This window comes from Somniosus microcephalus, chromosome 1 (genome assembly GCF_052327205.1).
Source record: "Somniosus microcephalus isolate GS21.2 chromosome 1, FLI_Smic_1.0, whole genome shotgun sequence".
Lineage (NCBI taxonomy): Eukaryota > Metazoa > Chordata > Chondrichthyes > Squaliformes > Somniosidae > Somniosus > Somniosus microcephalus.
This window is the reverse complement of record NC_140987.1, coordinates 101,110,904-101,128,215: the sequence shown is the minus strand read 5'-3', so window position 1 is coordinate 101,128,215 and position 17,312 is coordinate 101,110,904. Positions and strand designations below refer to the sequence as shown.

General features: G+C 48.2%; 1 protein-coding gene across 3 annotated transcripts in view; it reads right to left on the bottom strand.

Annotated features, from left to right (window-relative positions):
- LOC147124260 (coiled-coil domain-containing protein 192-like) overlaps positions 1–17,312 on the bottom strand; it is a 163,177-nt gene that overhangs the window by 10,206 nt on the left and 135,659 nt on the right. For 2 of the 3 annotated variants that reach the window (XM_085984402.1, XM_085984415.1), the window contains one exon: positions 4,364–4,849. The exons of the other annotated variant lie outside the window; for it this stretch is intronic. In XM_085984402.1, the coding sequence (XP_085840528.1) occupies positions 4,425–4,849 (425 nt within the window). In that variant the 3' untranslated portion in view covers positions 4,364–4,424. Of the gene's footprint in view, positions 1–4,363; positions 4,850–17,312 lie in introns of those variants that run through there. 3 annotated transcript variants of the gene reach the window in all.

Here is a 17,312-nt window from a genome sequence, read left to right as displayed (position 1 = left end):
GGTCAGCATGGCGTCTCACAATGTTCTCCCCAACATCCACTGTGTACATTAGTGGCCCCTGCCGTGTGCATATCGTTCCTGGTTGCCATTTCTCTGTTCGGTAGTCGCGGGCCAAGACTGGTTGCCCTACATTGAAGCTCCTTGTCGGCTTCTCATTGATGTGCTGGAATTGCTTACTCTCAACATCTCTTCGTACATTTGGTCTGAGCAAATCCAGACGAGATCTCAACCTTCGGTTAAAGAACATCATGGCCGGGGCCTGGCTGGTGACTGCATGTGTCGCATTTCTGTAGGCTAACAGGAAATTGTCCACCTTATGTTGCAGTGGAATGTCGTCATCGCACATGGCCCTTACTGCTTTTTTAAAGGTTTGCACAAACCTCTCAGCCAATCCATTTGTGGCTGGATGATACGGGGCAGATGTGTAATGCCGTACCCCATTCCTTTTCATGAATCTTCAAAACTCTTCGGACACAAACTGTGGTCCGTTATCAGAGCAAATCTGCTCTGGCAAGCCGTTCCTGGCAAAAATGGTCCGTAGGACTGCAATAGTTTTCTCCGTGGTGGTGGAGGACATTTTGATCACCTCAGGCCATTTCGAGTGCGCATCCACGGCTATTAAAAACATTGAGTCCATGAATGGACCAGCAAAATCAATATGCACCCGTTGCCATGGAGATGGGGGCCACTCCCATGGGTGTAGAGGGGCATGTGGTGGTGCATTTTGGACCTTCTGGCATCCTGAGCAGCTCTTTGTCAGGTCCTCGATTTGCTGATCGATCCCCGGCCACCACACATAAGCCCTAGCAAGGCTTTTCATTTTCATCCCTCCCAGATGACCTTCGTGAAGCTCATTGAGCACTCTCTCCCTTAACTTGGGTGGAATTACCACTCGGGATCCACACATCAAGGTCCCCTAGCATACTGACAGCTGTTCTCTTCTGGATGAGAATGCTGGCAACAGTGAGTCGCCATGTGCTGGCCATCCCTTCACCGTCAAATCATATACCCGAGACAATGTCGGGTCATTTCGGGTCTCCTTCTCTATACCAATGTTAGTTACTGGCAAGCATTCAATTATAGTCGAATGAAATATTTCGACAGGATCCACTGCTGGTGCTTCCTCCGCAGTAGGCAGTGGCAGGCGTGATAGCCCATCAGTGTTTCCATGCTGTTTCGTGCCCTTATACTCGATTTCATATTGGTGCGCCCCTATGAAAAGGGACCATCTTTGTAGCCATTGTGCAGTCATCACCGGAACGCCCTTCTTTGGATTAAAGATGGAGACAAGTGGTTGGTGGTCAGTCAGAAGGTGAACTTCTGCCCGTGCAGATAGTGATTGAACTTTTTCACTCCCCACACTAGGCTGAGGGCCTCCCTGTCAATCTGGGCGTAGTTACGCTCGGCTGAGGTTAGTGACCGAGACGCAAAGGCTACTGGCCTCTCCAAGCCATCCGGGAATTCGTGCGACAGCACCGCTCCAATCCCATAGGATGATGCATCACACGCCAACCGAATTGGTAGTGCTGGGTTGAAATGAGCCAACACCTCTTTCGATGTGATCAATGCTTTGCTCTTCTGGAAAGCTCGTTTACATTCGTCACTCCACTTCCATGGTACCCCCGTTTGCAGTAGGGTGTTCAGTGGGTGTAGTACGGGAGACAAATTCGGCAAGAACTTATGGTAGTAGTTCACCAGCCTGAGGAACGACCTCAGTTGTGACACATCTTCCGGTGCTGGAGCCTTGACTACTGCCTCAATCTTTTCAGGGGACTTATGTAACCCCTCTTTATCAATAACGTGGCCACAATATGAGATCTGCTCCTGGAAAAACTCGCATTTGTGTCGATTAGCTCGGAGCCCATATTCCTTCAATCTAGTGAGCACCTGCTCCAGGTTGGCGAGGTGATCACTGTCATTTTCGCCTGTGACCAGGATGTCGTCCAAATAACACTGGGTCCCTGGAATCCCTTGCAGGACTTGATCCATTGCCCTTTGCCAAATAGCCGGAGCTGATGCTACCCCGAACACCAGCCCGTTGTATTGGTAGAGACCTTTATGAGTGTTAATCGTGAGGTGCTGTTTCGAGGCTTCTTCTACCTCCATTTGCAGGTACACCTGGGCCAGATCAATCTTACTGAAGCGTTTCCCTCCAGATAGCGAGGCGAAAATATCTTCAATCCGCGGAAGCGGATATTGTACAGTGTGAAGGACTGGGTTCACTGTCACCTTAAAGTCCCCACAGATGTGAACCTTCTTTGGTTCCCCAGGCGTATTACTCAACGACCTCTTCATTACAGGAACGATGGGTGTAGCCCACTCGCTCCAGTCCACTTTGGACAGTACTCCTGAACGTTCCAAACCTTCCAGCTCTGCTTCAACGGCTGGGCAGATCGAATAAGGTACTGGTCTGGCCTTAAAAAACTTTGGGCTTGCATTTTCCTCTATTTTGATCATCGCTGTTATGCCTTTTAGTGTTCCGAGTCCCTGCTGGAACACTTCTTGTGCGTCAGTTAGCATTTTTGACAGTCGTCCAGGTGTGACGTCGTCATCCTTTTTGGCATCTACAGTCAGTGCTTGTATGGAATGCCAATCTAGCTGTATCTTCCGGATCCATTCACGTCCTAGTAGTGGTGGTCCTCCATCTGGCAGGGTGTTTCCTTGCTGTTATATATAACGTTCACCCTTATTTTTCCTTTGGGGTAGACTTTTTGCCCCGTGTACGTCTTCAAGACAATCTTTGTATCTCTCAAGGGTATATGTGAGAATAGCCGCTTGTAGTCCCTTCGGTTTATGACTGTTAGGGCTGATCCTGTGTCCAATTCCATTTTCACTTGGACTCCTGCTATCTTGAGCATGACCCAGATAGTTTGGTGATCCTCCGTTTTGATCACATTATGTAGTTTCAGACAACCCAGCTCCTTGCTTCCGGAGTCTGTATCACTCTTCTGTTCGTCTGAACTACTCTCCGTCACCTTATGTACCTTCTTGTACTTCTCCTGTGGAGATTTCTTGCTGCTGGTTTTCTTTCCCGACCTGCAGACTCTTGCTATGTGTCTGCACACTTTGTCCTTGAACCAGCAATCATTATGGTTGTGTGTTGTTCTGCCGCAGCGATAGCACTTCACTGTTCCGTATGACTGTGTCATATTCTTGCGGTCTCCGTTGTATCTCTGCAGCGCCCCGTGTGGCTGCTTCGTGTGATACTGCCATGCTGAAAGCCTTTTCCAGCGTAAGATCCTTTTCTGATAGAAGCCGTTTCTGGGTTCCTTCACTTTGAAGCCCACACACAAACTTGTCCCTTAAAGTATCTGCTAGTCCTGTTCCAAACTGGCAGTGTTTCGATAGCTTGTGCAGTTCCGTTAAATACTCAGCATTACTTTCATCTTTATGCTGGTTCCTTTTGTGAAACTTAAATCTTTCTGCTATCAGCAGCGGTGTGGGGTTTAAGTGGTCCTGTAGGATTGACATTATGTTTTCAAAACCCTTTTCTACTGGCTTCTCTGGGGTTACTAGGTTTTGTAGTAAGCCATACGTTTTTGCACCCATTGAATTCAACAATACCAGCGCTTTCTTGTCATCTGGCACTTCATTCGCCTTGCAGTATACTTCTATGCGTTCGACATATGTCGTCCAATCTTCGACTTCATTGTCGAACGCTGTGATACTGCCACTCTTCGGCATTTTTGGGTGTGGTTAGACTGGCTTAAAATGGCATCTCCCACGCTTTCCTTTCTTCCCCGCTGTGGCTTAAAATGGCGTCTCCTGCGCTTTCCTTTCTTCCCCGCCGCGGCTTAAAATGGCGTCTCCCGCACTGCTGCCAACGCCGCTCTCGGCGGTCCTCCTGGCAAATGGCGACGCCCTGTGGGCCTTGCATGCTGCTCCTGCGCTGCTGCCAATGCCGTTCTCTGTGGTCCTCGTGGCAATGGCAGTGTCTCGCGTTTTCCTGCGCGCCTCTCTCCCCCGTTGACGCTGCTCGGCCCTGAACACCGGCTGCACTCTGCTCTCTCTCGCCTCTCTCCCCCGTTGATGCCGCTCGGTCCTGAACACTGGCTGCGCTCTGTGCGCTCTGCCCTCTCTCTCCCCCGTCGACGCTGCTCGGCGCTTTCTGTGCCGCTCGGTCAGCTCTAGCCACCGCTGTCCGGGAAGGGTCTGCGCAGTACCTGTTGCCAGCCCGTTTCGCTGGACCACCGTGGCTGGAAGGCCAAGCCTGGCTCTCGACAGCCTCCCCTGCGATGCCCGTGCTTCTGGACTCGACCTCCTTATGCAGAGTTGCAGGTAGGTTCGAATCTTCTCGTCGCCAATGTTAGATCCGGGTATCTTAATGTTGTGGCCTTTCAATAATCAGACAAAGACTACAGGGAACGATCAACAGGTCTTTACTGGATGAAGTTCAAACTGCAACTGACTGTACAGATCACTACTCAGGGTTTATATACAGGTGTGGTCACTGCCGGTACTACAGGATACAGGAGCTGTAAAAAGTAGTTCTCCCCCTTAAAGGTACATACATTACACTTGCCCTGTGGCTTCAGCAGATGTAGAGCCAGCTTGCTCACTTCTCTGCTGCGCCTGCTTAGATGCCTTTGGTGGGCATCCTCTGGGTTTGGGAGCCTGGGAGGGCTCGGCAACAGTCTGCTCCTCCTGTGGCTGTGCAGAGGCTGAGACGGCCATCTCAGTTGGGTGAGGAATATGGGGCTCTGACTAGGGCCCACCGAGGTGTGCGTCTCTGCGCTGGTGCTGGGTGCGCTCATTTCTGCCGGCGCTGCTCCCTCAGAGGCTGCGGCTTCCTCTGAGGAGTCGTCTGGCTCTTCCTCCTGGGCAGTGGGGAGGGGGGCTCTCGATGGTCCTGTGGGGGTGTAAAAGTATGAGTTAGACATGTGATATTTACGTAGCAGACACATCCCATTGTGCAGATGATCAGAACTCAATCTGTATGAACATCAGATGCCATATCAGTCACTCATGAAATCTAAATGAGAGGGTTCCAAATCTATTCTGTCACCAGCTTGCTCTACTGCGCCCGTCTCTCCGTCCCCCACTTCCAGCTCCTCTGCACCTCCGATGTTCTCGATAGCAGCCTCCTCAGCATTACTTAAATGCGCCATGGAAGGTGGGCCTCCTCCTATCCTGCCCCTCTCCCTCTTATTGTGAGCTCTCTTTTCCTGCAATGAGGGACACAGGTGGAGTTTGAGCGAGAATGTTGGAGTGAGTGTAGAGAATCCATAGCATAGATACTTAGAGGGAGACAAAGATGGAGTGAGGTGCCAATAACAAGGGCCCTCCCTATGCGTTGTTAGGTGTTGTTATTGCATAACAGTGAGACCGAGTGTGAGGGGTGCATAGTAGAATGGTGAAGTGATTCTGTACATAGAGAGGGATGGTTAGGGTGCAAGGGCTGTAAGGGTAAGTTGGAATGTGCAGGAGAAGGTTGACAATGCAGAGTGCTGGTGATGAGAAGAGATGGGAAGCAGATTGAAGGTAAGTGTGATGTTATACTCACTTTTGCTGATCGTAGCTGATCATTGAACCTTTTCCTGCACTGAACCCTGGTGCGTGCACACAAAGACCTGGCGCTCACCGCCTCAGCAATTTGCAGCCAGGCTGCCTTGGTTTGCTGAGGAGGCTTCCTACGTCCATTGGAGGGGAACAGAACCTCCTTGTGCCCTCTTACTCCCTCCACAAGAGCATGGAGGAAGTCATCATCAAAGCGGGGAGAAGCCTTGGTTCTTGCAGCAGTCATCTCGCAAACAATACCACTGAGGAGCATCAGAAAGTTAATAAAACCCAAAGGCTGCATGGGCCCCTTAAATACAGCTGAATCGAAGACGTCAGCAGAGGCGAGCAGCAGACCCGAACCCACTGATTAGGCTGGGTAACGCGCATGGCGGGTTTAATAAGCCCAGTTAAATGAAAATCGTACGGTGTAAACCGGCAGCGGGAGCGGAACCTGCTGAACAGCGAACCCAACGCGAACCCGCCTCTGCTGGCAAAATCCAGCCCAACATTTTCACAGGATAAAGAACAAGTAAATTGGAACGACCTGGGCAGCTGTTCAGTACAGAGGGCCCAAGGCCCTGAGAGAAAAGTATACATACAACTTGTCCAAATACAAAACAACCACCCCAGACACAATGTAACAACCCCCACCCCACCCGCCCCCCATCACCCCCAGTACAGCCCATCTCAAAATTATATCACTAAGTGTCAAGGCACTCAATCACTCCTTATTAAGCAAAATAAAATTCTAACCAACTGTCAGGATGTGCAGTGGACTATAATTGAAACAGGTGGCTAGAGGTTCACCCGAAATTGGACCTCAGCAGTATATTACCGACGAGCTACAAACACACAGAGGTGTTTGAAAGGACAAATTTGGGCTGGCTCCCTCACCGGTAATAGCCATTAGGTAGGTCGTGGTAGGGGGAAGAATGGGAAAGGGTGATCACGTGCCTGCAGCAGGCCCTCAGGAGTGCTGGCAGCCTGCAGGAGGACTCCTTCTCCAAATAAAGGTATGTTTAAAAATATGTACTTACGTTTTGGGAGTGGCCTCCAAAGGTCTCTTAAAGGAGCGCTGCTTAAGCTGCATTACAATCCACAAAACTGAGCTGAGCAGGCCAGCACCAGCTCTGCTCAACACCAACAAATTTAATAAAAAGGTCCCAAAGCTGGCAGTAGGACCCTCAGTAACAGATTCAAGGGGCCTAACGCCTGTTTTAGGCAGCCGCCTGGGTGCCTGAATATCCCCCAACCCAAGATGAGGTCAGACGTATACCAGGCATTCTTGGGGCACGGAATGTTTTGACCTGAAATTGGTCCTTTTTGCCCCGATTTTCTGCCCGGAAAACAGACGCCATGAAGACTAATTTCACCCCCAGTGACTCCATAAACTATTCATGGAAATGTGAACTCTCATAAGACATAGAAACATAGAAATATAGAAGATAGGAGCAGGAGTAGGCCATTCAGCCCCTAGAGCCTGCTCTGCCATTTAATGAGATCATGGCTGATCATCCAAATTCAGTACCCAGTCCCTGCTTTCTCCCCATATCCCTTGATCCCTTTAGCCTTAAGAACTATATCTAACTCCTTCTTGAATATATTTAATGAATTGGCCTCAACTGCCTTCTGTGGTAGAGAATTCCACAGGTTCATCACTCTCTGGGTGAAGAAATTCCTCCTCATCTCAGTTCTAAATGACTTACCCCTTATCCTTAGAATGTGACCCCTGGTTCTGGACTCTCCCGCCATTGGGAACATCCTTCCTGCATCTAGTCTGTCTAGTCCTGTTAGAATTTTATAAGTTTCAATGAGATCCCCTCTCATTCTTCTAAACTCTAGCGAATATAAGCATAATTGACCCAATCTCTCTTCATACATCATTCCTGTCATCCCAGGTATCAGTCTGGTGAATCTTCGCTGCACTCCCTCCATGGCAAGAACATCCTTCCTCAGATAAGGCAACCAAAACTGCACACAATACTCAAGGTGTGGTCTCACCAAGGCCCTGTACAACTGCAGCAAGACATCCTTGCTCCTGTACTCGAATCCTCTCGCTATGAAGGCCAGCATACCATTTGCCTTCTTAACCGCCTGCTGCACCTGCATGCTTACCTTCAGCGACTGGTGCACAAGGACACCCAAGTCTCATTGCACTTCCCCTTTTCCCAATCTATTGCCGTTCAGATAATAATCTGCCTTCCTGTTTTTGCCACAAAAGTGGATAACCTCGCATTTATCCATATTATACTGCATCTGCCATGCATCTGCCCAATCACCCAACCTGTCCAAATCATACTGGAGTTTCTCGGCATCCTCCTCACAGCACACACGCTTTGTGTCGTCTGCAAACTTGGAGATATTACATCTAGTTCCCTTGTCTAGATCATTAACATATATTGTGAATAGCTGGGGTCCTAGCACCGATCCCTGCGGTACCCCACTAGTCACTGCCTGCCACTCGGAAAAAGACCCGTTTATTCCAACTCTTTGCTTCCTGTCTGCCAACCAATTCTCTATCCAAGTCAGTACCTTACCCCCAATCCCATGTGCTTTAACTTTGCATGTTAATCTCTTATGCGGGACCTTATTGAAAGCTTTCTGAACGTCCAAATACACCACATCCACTGGTTCTCCCTTATCTATTCTACCAGTTATATCCTCAAAAAATTCCAGTAGATTAGTAAAGCATGATTTATCTTTTGTAAATCCATGTTGACTTTGTCCAATCCTGTCGCCGTTTTCCAAGTGCTCTGCTATTACATCTTTTATATTGGACTCTAGCATTTTCCCCACTACCGATGCCAGGCTTACCGGTCTATAATTCCCCATTTTCACTCTACCACCTTTTTTAAATAGTGGGGTTACATTAGCTACCCTCCAATCCATGGGAACTGTTCCAGAGTCTATAGAATTTTGGTAGATGACCAGCAATGCATCTACTATTTCTAGGGCTACTTCCTTAAGTACCCTAGGATGTAGATTATCAGGCCCTGGGGATTTATCAGCCTTCAATCCCATCAATTTCCCTAACACCATTTCCCTACAAATACTGATTTCATTCCGTTTCTCCCTTTCATCAGACCCTATGTTCCCCGACATCTCTGGGAGGTTATTTGTGTCCTCCTTTGTGAAGACAGAACCAAAGTATGTATTTAATTGGTCTGTCATTTCTTTGTTCCCCGTTTATAAAGATGCATGTGATAACACATCTAAATATACAATGATCTTATAAAATGTCTATGTGAATGTATCTTAATCAGACAATGGCTTCATAAAACAGATGTGAATGTACACCTATATGTAAGTTGTTGTTTTCATATCTTCACACCCTTCCCTTGGACAATAGTGTGAAGTACTGGGAAAATTCACAGGCTGATTCACAGGCTGATTCACAGGCTGATTCACAGTCTGCAACGTGAACGCTCCTTCCATAGCTGCAACCACCTTTATGCCAGCCGATAGGGTGGTTATTCCTATATGGCAGAAGTGTTTGATGGGCTCCCACTACCCATATGATGAGGGGTACCACCAACACCCACCAGGCACGAGTATCCTGCTAGACGTTAACTCAGAATTCAGAGCCAGTCTGCACTCACTGGCACTATCTGCAGTGCGTTTCGAACTCTGCACCTTCTGACTCAGTGGCAGGAATGCTACCAGTAAGCCAATGGCCCATTCTACCTATGTGTACAATACTTCATAAATTATATGTATGAATGTACACCTGTATGAATGTACCAGCTTCAGAAAATGCAAATGTACATTTGTTAAAAAACCCAAAGAAAATGGAAAGAAAAATGAAATTTAAGCAACGGCAATGAAATTCGGGGAGAGATAGATTATAAGGATTACCCAAGATAAAGCCTTATTACTTCAACATTTTGTAAGTTGTCTTTATTGTCCTTGGTTATCTTGAATTTAAAATAAAATTATCTCTGGCTTCATTCATATAGCTGTTGTTGAAAAACAAACATTGTGGCAAATAATGCCCTGTAATCAAATCAGAGTACACGACCTGGCAGAATGCCATTTATAGTAGCGGTTTCCATGACCAAAGCCAGCACTGGTTTTAAATTAGAAACAAAGAAAGCATCCACAGACCACAAAACATCATCCACAGAGACAGATAATCACGGGATGCATTTACCAGCTCAGTCATGCATAAAGCTGTGGAACTGGTTCAGACACTCTGCAAGGCACTGCATCCGCTGCCCTTAAATAGTGCTGAGTGCACTTAGTCCTTGGATGAACAAGCCCTCCTCTGGACAGGTGCAGACCAAACAGAAGCACTGTGGCTACAAACTCCCTCCAGAGGGCATCTTGTCACTGATTTCTGATCACAATGGGCGCTCTGTGAAATACACTGTTGTTTCTGGAAGGCTCAATCAAATATAGCTCAAACGAACACATCTTTTGATATTAAAAGAGGATGTGATCACAACCTGCTGCTTTAATGTGTTAATGAGTATTTTTGCTGTGAGTGTTTATGCAGAAGTCTGATTGCTGTTGAAATTGGTGATTTTGTTTTAGAAATCATTTCATGCTTTTTTAATACTGTTTGTAATCATTTTACTTTTTTATTTGTTTCATTCACTCTAAGTTTTGTTGGACTTTTTTGCAATTTAATTAGGCTTCTAATTTTGGAATATATTGGTAAATTCACCAATCTCATGCACCCAATGGGGAGCCGTACTCAAAGCGACCATGAGTCGGAAAATCAGTGCAAGTGTTGTGGCTCTATCTCCAATCCATATTCCCTTTAAGCGCAATTTTTTCCCCTAACTTCAGGTTTTTAAAAAATCACATGAAATCCATTGCGCATAAATACGTGCATTTTCGGGTCAAAAATAAAACAAAATGTTTGCAATCAAATTTCGGGTTTAATGAATAAAGTAACTTTGGAAGTGTTGAGTCTGTATGTTCCAGTTATGTTTAGGATCAATCACTGGACACAGACAACAAGAATAACTTTTAACAGGTCTTTACTATTCGAAGGTCAGGGCTGAACTGCCCAGCAAATCCTTGCACAACACTTATATACCAGTGTGGTCACCACCGGTATTACAGTATTACAGTATACAGCAGCCAAGAGAAAGTAGTACATCTCTTAAGGTAGTTCTCTTAAGGTGGAACAGGTTACATACACCACAGGAAGGAATGAATTCAAATCCTTAATAAATGTTTACAACTATCTTTAAAAAGTATAATGCTAAGAAGAGTTTGCATAGAGCACTAGCTGCATCCTCAATATCTATACCCCATGGAACTTCATTCAGCCATCGGTATGTAATACAGGTGGATGAAAGTGCACTTTATATACACCTTCACTTACCCATTAGTACAGTATGGAGAAAACATGATGTGCTCTCTGTGCCAAACAGGGAAAGCAGCTGTGTGTGTTGCACCTGAACTGCCATAATGCTCATGTTGATGTTTCCGTGTTTTATCGGGCTCAATCCTAATTTTAGAATTTGTTTTCTTGAGAACAAATGCGGAATTGAATTCTAAAATCAGAATGCTTAACTAACTGTATCCTATTAAAATTTGTGGGGCTGATTTCCATCTCGCTACCTGTAATTGAGGTGGTAGTGAGATGAAAATCAGGAAAATAAATAGTGACTTACCACTGGAAGTCTGCCCATTCCAATTTTCGGGCAGACATCGACTTAGGCAGCCTGCACTACCACCAGAAACAGGCAGGGCCTAACTAAAATAATCAAACAGGAGTCAACCAATGTTGTCCGAAATCCCCAGTGCCAATCAGTGCTGCCACCGCTACTCCTCAACCTGCCCACAAACCATGGCCGGTAAAGGTCAGCAAGCAGCCATTATAGTGCTATTTAAAGAGATACTCACTTGCTGTAATTTTAAAAGTTGCAATGGTTTTGGAGATGATCTGCTGGTAATATTTTGCAGATTTTGGCTGCTTAGATGATTTTAAAGTGCTTGTAGTGGCTGTACAACCTGGTGAAATCTTAAGGGACTTTTGGCAACGTGGGAATCCTTCTGACAATTTCACTCTGGCTGGAGGAAGAGGAGAAACAGCTACAGGAAGAAGGAGCAAATTGAGCTGGAGCTTGCAGCTGCCGGGAGGCCAAATGGAAGAAGAGGTACTTGCAGGAATTCTTACCCTCCCAACAGAATGTATTGGCTCAGGACAACTTACCTGCACTTATCTGAGGAGAAGTGCAAAAGGAGGTTTCTCTAGGAAGGCTGGCATATAATTGTGTTACCTTGTACATGACCTGCAACCCACTGCCACAGCTATCATTAAATTGCCTGTTTCAGTCAAAGTCACTGCAGCCCTGAACTTTGCCTTCAGCTCCTTCCAGGCTGCTACAGGGGATATCAATAACATCAATCAATGAATGGATTAAAGCAGGTGACTGATGTTAAAACAAACACTTCCATCTCTTTCCTTATGGAAAACTGGAAACAGCAGGATAGGGCTCTGAGGTTTGCGCAGATTGCAGGCTTCCCCCAAGTCCAGGGTATCACTGCAGGATCCTTCACATGTCGCCACACTTTATGAATCGCAAGAGCTTCCACTCCATTAATGTGCAACTGATGCATGATCACCCACAGCGTGTAAAGCAGGTCTTTGTCCACTTTTCTTGCAGCTGCCATGATGCTTTAACCTTGCGCTAATCTTCGAGCCTCCCATTCTTTACCCCTGCACAGCGAGTGAGAGACTGGCTGCTCAGGAGGCTCCTGCTCCTTTTATGGTGCTGTCAGATCTCTTGGTAAAGCAGCAGGATCACCACTGCGGCACCGGCGGGAATTTACGTCCTCGCATCCACGGGCTCTCTCCTGGCAGTAGGAGTCCTGCTGGGAGCCCGCCCTGCGCATAAAATGACCCTGACCCAAGTAACTGCGTCAGGATTCCATTGGTGTTGGAGAAGTGGGCACAAGTCCCACCCCACTGAGCAATGCCTCAGGGGGGAGAATCCCAGTCATAAATTCCTATGTCCACATTTATAATAGAAATAGCCGATGTAAACTTGTAATTCTGTAATTTCACAATCAGGCCACTAATATTATCTTTTAATATATTATTTTGTCCCCACAAATTGCTCAAAATGCTTTCTGAAAAAAATTCTGCCTCCATTTTTCACAGTATCTAAAATTCCTAGGGGGAAAAATTGAGTCAGGCCCCCTTTGGGGTGCTAACTTCACCAGGGTGCTACTTTTAGTGCCCCCAAAAAATTAGCACCCCCGCAGCCGAAATTCACCAGCAGCGTCCCAAGAGGGAGGCGGGGCGCTACTGGAAGCGCCCCGCCTCGCTCTTGGGGCGCTGTGAGGGAATATCACGGTGCTGGCACTGCGGCACGTCGCACCGTGGTACTGCAGGCCTTCCTCCCCTTCTTAAAGGGGAGGGACCTTGCGGAGCGCGACCTGGGGCCCAGCTAGGCCACCGGCTATCGGAGTGCCAGCAAAAGAGCCCGACACTCGAGAGAAGTGCCGGGCTCATGGAGCGCAGCCGGCACTCCGCGGGGGGCGAGGGTGGGGGTGCTCAGGAGGCCAGGGATGGCAACGGAGACAGGTGCTGGCAGGCGGCCAGCAACAAAAATGGCCGCCTGGCACCTCGCCTTTAATTAGCGCTGCTCCAACCACAGGTAGGCCCCCCTGACCCCGTCAGACATAGCGTCCAGCAGTAAGTCAGGGGGCGCTACCGAAGATGGGGTGTGAGCGGGGCGCTGCACATGGCGATGACGTCATCGCCGGCAGCACAGCGCCGCGGGATGCTAGCGGTTACCACCACTGCTAACCTCCTGCCAAATTTCGTGGGAGGTGTTGGCAGCGCCGTGCCCAGACGCTAGTTGCTTTGCGCCCCGTTAGCCTCCTCTTAGGGCGCTAAAGGAGGCGCAAAGCAACCAAATTTCTCCCCCCTAATCTCCAAAATAAGGACGTCTGAAAGGAGGTGGAGGCAGACTGACGGTCACAGGTGACCATTACAGTCACTGATTGTGTCAACATTGTGCTGCATGTTAGCTGCAGCTATCCTTGCAGCAGCTCTGCATCTGCCTCTCTGTTAACTTGGAGCCTATAAAGACTGCTCCTTGGGTAAGTTCATCAATGTCTGCAGATATGGTTGCTACCACCTTGGCAGGCACAGCCAAGTAGACAATGGCCCAGAAATTCCATTTGCAGGCCTCCCGCGGGCGGAGGGCTACGATCTGGAAAAATCTGCGCCTGGACCGGAGTGCTCCCGGGAGGCACAGAGTTCCATTGCTGGGCCTCTCCAAACTGCTGGTGTGCAGGACCCACGTATCCCAGAGGTGCAGGCGGTTCGCAGCGTCCCTGGGATCACGTGGGCCATGGGGAGCCAATCAGAGAAGGGAATCTCCATTCATACATTTGACAGGACCTGTCAAATATATGAATAGAGATCACCCCCAAAAACATAGTACAGCACTGTAAAACTTTAAATACATTTTTTTTAAATCACATTTTAAAAATGACATTAAATTACATAAATTAAGTATTTTAAACAAAAATAAAGGGGGAGAAATTGGGTGAGTAGCGCCACCTGTTAGCGCCTAAAGAGGCAGTCAGTGGCTGTAGTGCCACTGGCTGCACCTCCCGCGATATTCAGGAGGGGCGCTAATGGTGGCGTTAGCCCGTTGCGCTGCGCCGCCATCGATGACATCATCGGTGTGCGCAGCGCCTCATTCGCGCCCCGTTCGCGATATTTGGTAGCGAATGGCGCAGTTGCGCCGTTCGCTACCCGTGCCCAGTTCACGGGGCCTTACTGTGCCGGCAGCGGCGCAAGTTAAGGTGGAGGTGCGGGGCGGCCGCTTTTTCGGCGGCCGCCTGCCAGCACCTCCGTCCCCGGCCTCCGAACCCCCCCCCCCCGCGGCATTGCCAGCTGTTTCCCGAGAGCCCGGCACTTCTCCTTGGTGCCGGGCTCATTTGCCGGCACTCGCGAGCGGGGATCGCGCTGTTGCAGGCACCTCCCCCTTAACAGTGGGCGGAAGGCCTGCAGTACCGCAGCATGCCGTGCCGCAGCGTGTGGCGCTGCGGCACATTGCACTGCGATAATCAGTTTCAGCGCCCTAAGAGGGACGCGGAGCGCCTCAAGCCTCGCCCCGTGTCCCTCGAGGGGCACTGAAACTGAATTTCTGGCGATCGGTATCACTCCGATCGCTGCGCTAAATCCTGCGCTCAGGCGACTTTTGCGCCACTTTGGCGCCCCAACCCAATTTCTAGGCCAAATTTATTTTTTGTAAAAAAAAAAAATTTTTTTAATGGGGCTAAAAATAAACTTACCTTTCTTTAAAGTATTTTTAAATGATAAATGAGTGGAGAATTTTTTTTTTTACTTTTTTCAACTCTGATCCTGGTAAAAGCAGACATTGTAAGTGTTTTCTGCGGGTGGAGGGTTTCCAAAAAACGGAACTCTCCACCCGCAGAGGCCCTGCTCCAGCGCAGCCGAAGGATCTGTCAAGAGCTTTCCTGACAGATCGGAAATGCCGGTTTCCAGCGCATTTAAAAAAAAAAAATTATTCATTGATGGGATGTGGGCGTCACTGGCTGGCTAGGCCTGCATTTAGTGCCCATCCCTAATTGCCCTTGAGAAGATGGTGGTGAGCCGCCTTCTTGAACCGCTGCAGTCCATATGGTGTAGGTACACCCACAATGCTGTTTGGAAGGGAGTTCCAGGATTTTGGCCCAGCGACAGTGAAGGAACGGCGATACAAGTCTAAGCCAGGATGGTGTGTGGCTTGGAGGGGAACTTGTAGGTGGTGATGTTCCCATGCGTCTGCTGCCCTTGTCCTTCTAAGTGGTAGAGGTCGCGGGTTTGGAAGGTGCTGTTGAAGGAGCTTTGGCGAGTTGCTGCAGTGCATCTTGTAGATGGTACACACTGCAGTCACAGTGCGCCAGTGGTGGAGGGAGTGAATGTTGAAGGTGGTGGATGGAGTGCCAATCAAGCGGGCTGCTTTATCCTGAATGGTGTCGAGCTTCTTGAGTGTTGTTGGAGCTGCTCTCATTCAGGCAAGTGGAGAGTATTCCATCACACTCCTGACTTGTGCCTTGTAGATGGTGGAAAGGCTTTGGGGAGTCAAGAGGTGAGACACACGCCGCAGAATTCCCAGCCTCTGGCCTGCTCTTGTAGCCACAGTATTTATATGGCTGGTTCAGTTCAGTTTCTGATCAATGGTTACCCCCAGGATGTTGATAGTGGGGGATTCAGCAATGGTAATGCCATTGAATGTCAAGGGGAGATGGTTAGAGTTTCGCTTGTTGGAGATGGTCATTGCCTGGCACTTGTGTGGTGCGAATGTTACTTGCCACTTGTCAACCCAAGTCTGAATGTTGTCCAGGTCTTGCTGCATATGGACACGGACTGCGTCAGTATCTGACGAGTTTCGAATGGTGCTGAACAGTGTGCAATCATCAGCGAACATCCCCACTTCTGACCTTATGATGGAGGGAAGGTCATTGATGAAACAGCTGAAGATGGTTGGGCCTAGGACACTGCCCTGAGGAACTCCTGCAGTGATGTCATGTGATTGAGATGAATGACCTCCAACAACCACAGCCAACTTCCTTTGTGCTAGGTATGATTCCAACCAATGGAGAGTTTTCCCCTTGATTCCCATTGACTTCAGTTTTGCTAGGGCTCCTTGATGCCACACTCGATCAAATGCTGCCTTGATGTCAAGGGCAGTCACTCTCACCTCACCTCTTGAGTTCAGCTCTTTTGTCCATGTTTGGACCAAGGCTGTAATGAGGTCAGGAGCTGAGTGGCCCTGGCAGAACCCAAACTGGGCGTCAGTTAGCAGGTTATTGCTGAGTAAGTGCCACTTGATAGCACTGTCGATGACACCTTCCATCACTTTGCTGATGATTGAGAGTAGACTGATGGGACGGTAATTGGCCGGGTCGGATTTGTCCTGCTTTTTGTAGACAGGACATGCTTGGGCAATTTTCTACATTGCCGGGTAGATGCCAGTGTTGTAGCTGTACTGGAACAGCTTGGCTAGGGGCGCAGCTAGTTCTGGAGCACAAGTCTTTAGTACTATTGCCGGAATGTTGTCAGGGCCCATAGCCTTTGCAGTATCCAGTGTCTTCAGCCGTTTCTTGACATCACGTGGAGTGCAGCGAAATATGCGCAGTGCATGCCTAAAACCGGCATTTCTGTTGGCCCTACGGGTGAGTACACAGCGCGTACCCACCCGTAGGGACCGGAATTTCTGCCTTAATGTTTGCTCTTGAACCATACTGAGACACCTTATTTTATGCAGTATCACTGAAAATACAACTTAGTGTGTGATTGGAGTGCTTCCATGCAGTATTACAGTTAGTCAGGTATTTGCATGCCTATGCCATCAGGTTTACTGTTCACTTATCTTGGGAATAGGAACAGCTGCATGCACTAGTCCTCCTCAAAAGTGAGATATGAGCACCTCTGTCAGGAGTCAGGGCACCAGCAAGTGGGCACTGGTGTAGCATGACTTGCTTGGCTTCTCTCTCTTGGTCCTCTGTCTCTCCCTCCACAAAGTTTGGAAAGGGAGATTCCCATTGGGAAACCTACTGGTAGCACTACTGGTGGTGGGGGGAAACAAAGAAGCCTCAAAATAATTGTCACAAAGGTTTATGAGAACCTCAGAGAAGCAGAGAAAAAAAATGAAGAAGAACAGTCAGAAATGGCCTTGACATTGTCCACTAAATCTTCCTTTTGGGCCTCCAAACTTAGTTCTGTATACAACTCAGTGCCTACTAACCTTGTGCATGTCCTCTACTTTTGGACAAGAAAATTCTTCAACATAACATTGGTAAATTAGTTGCACATTGAAATGATGTCA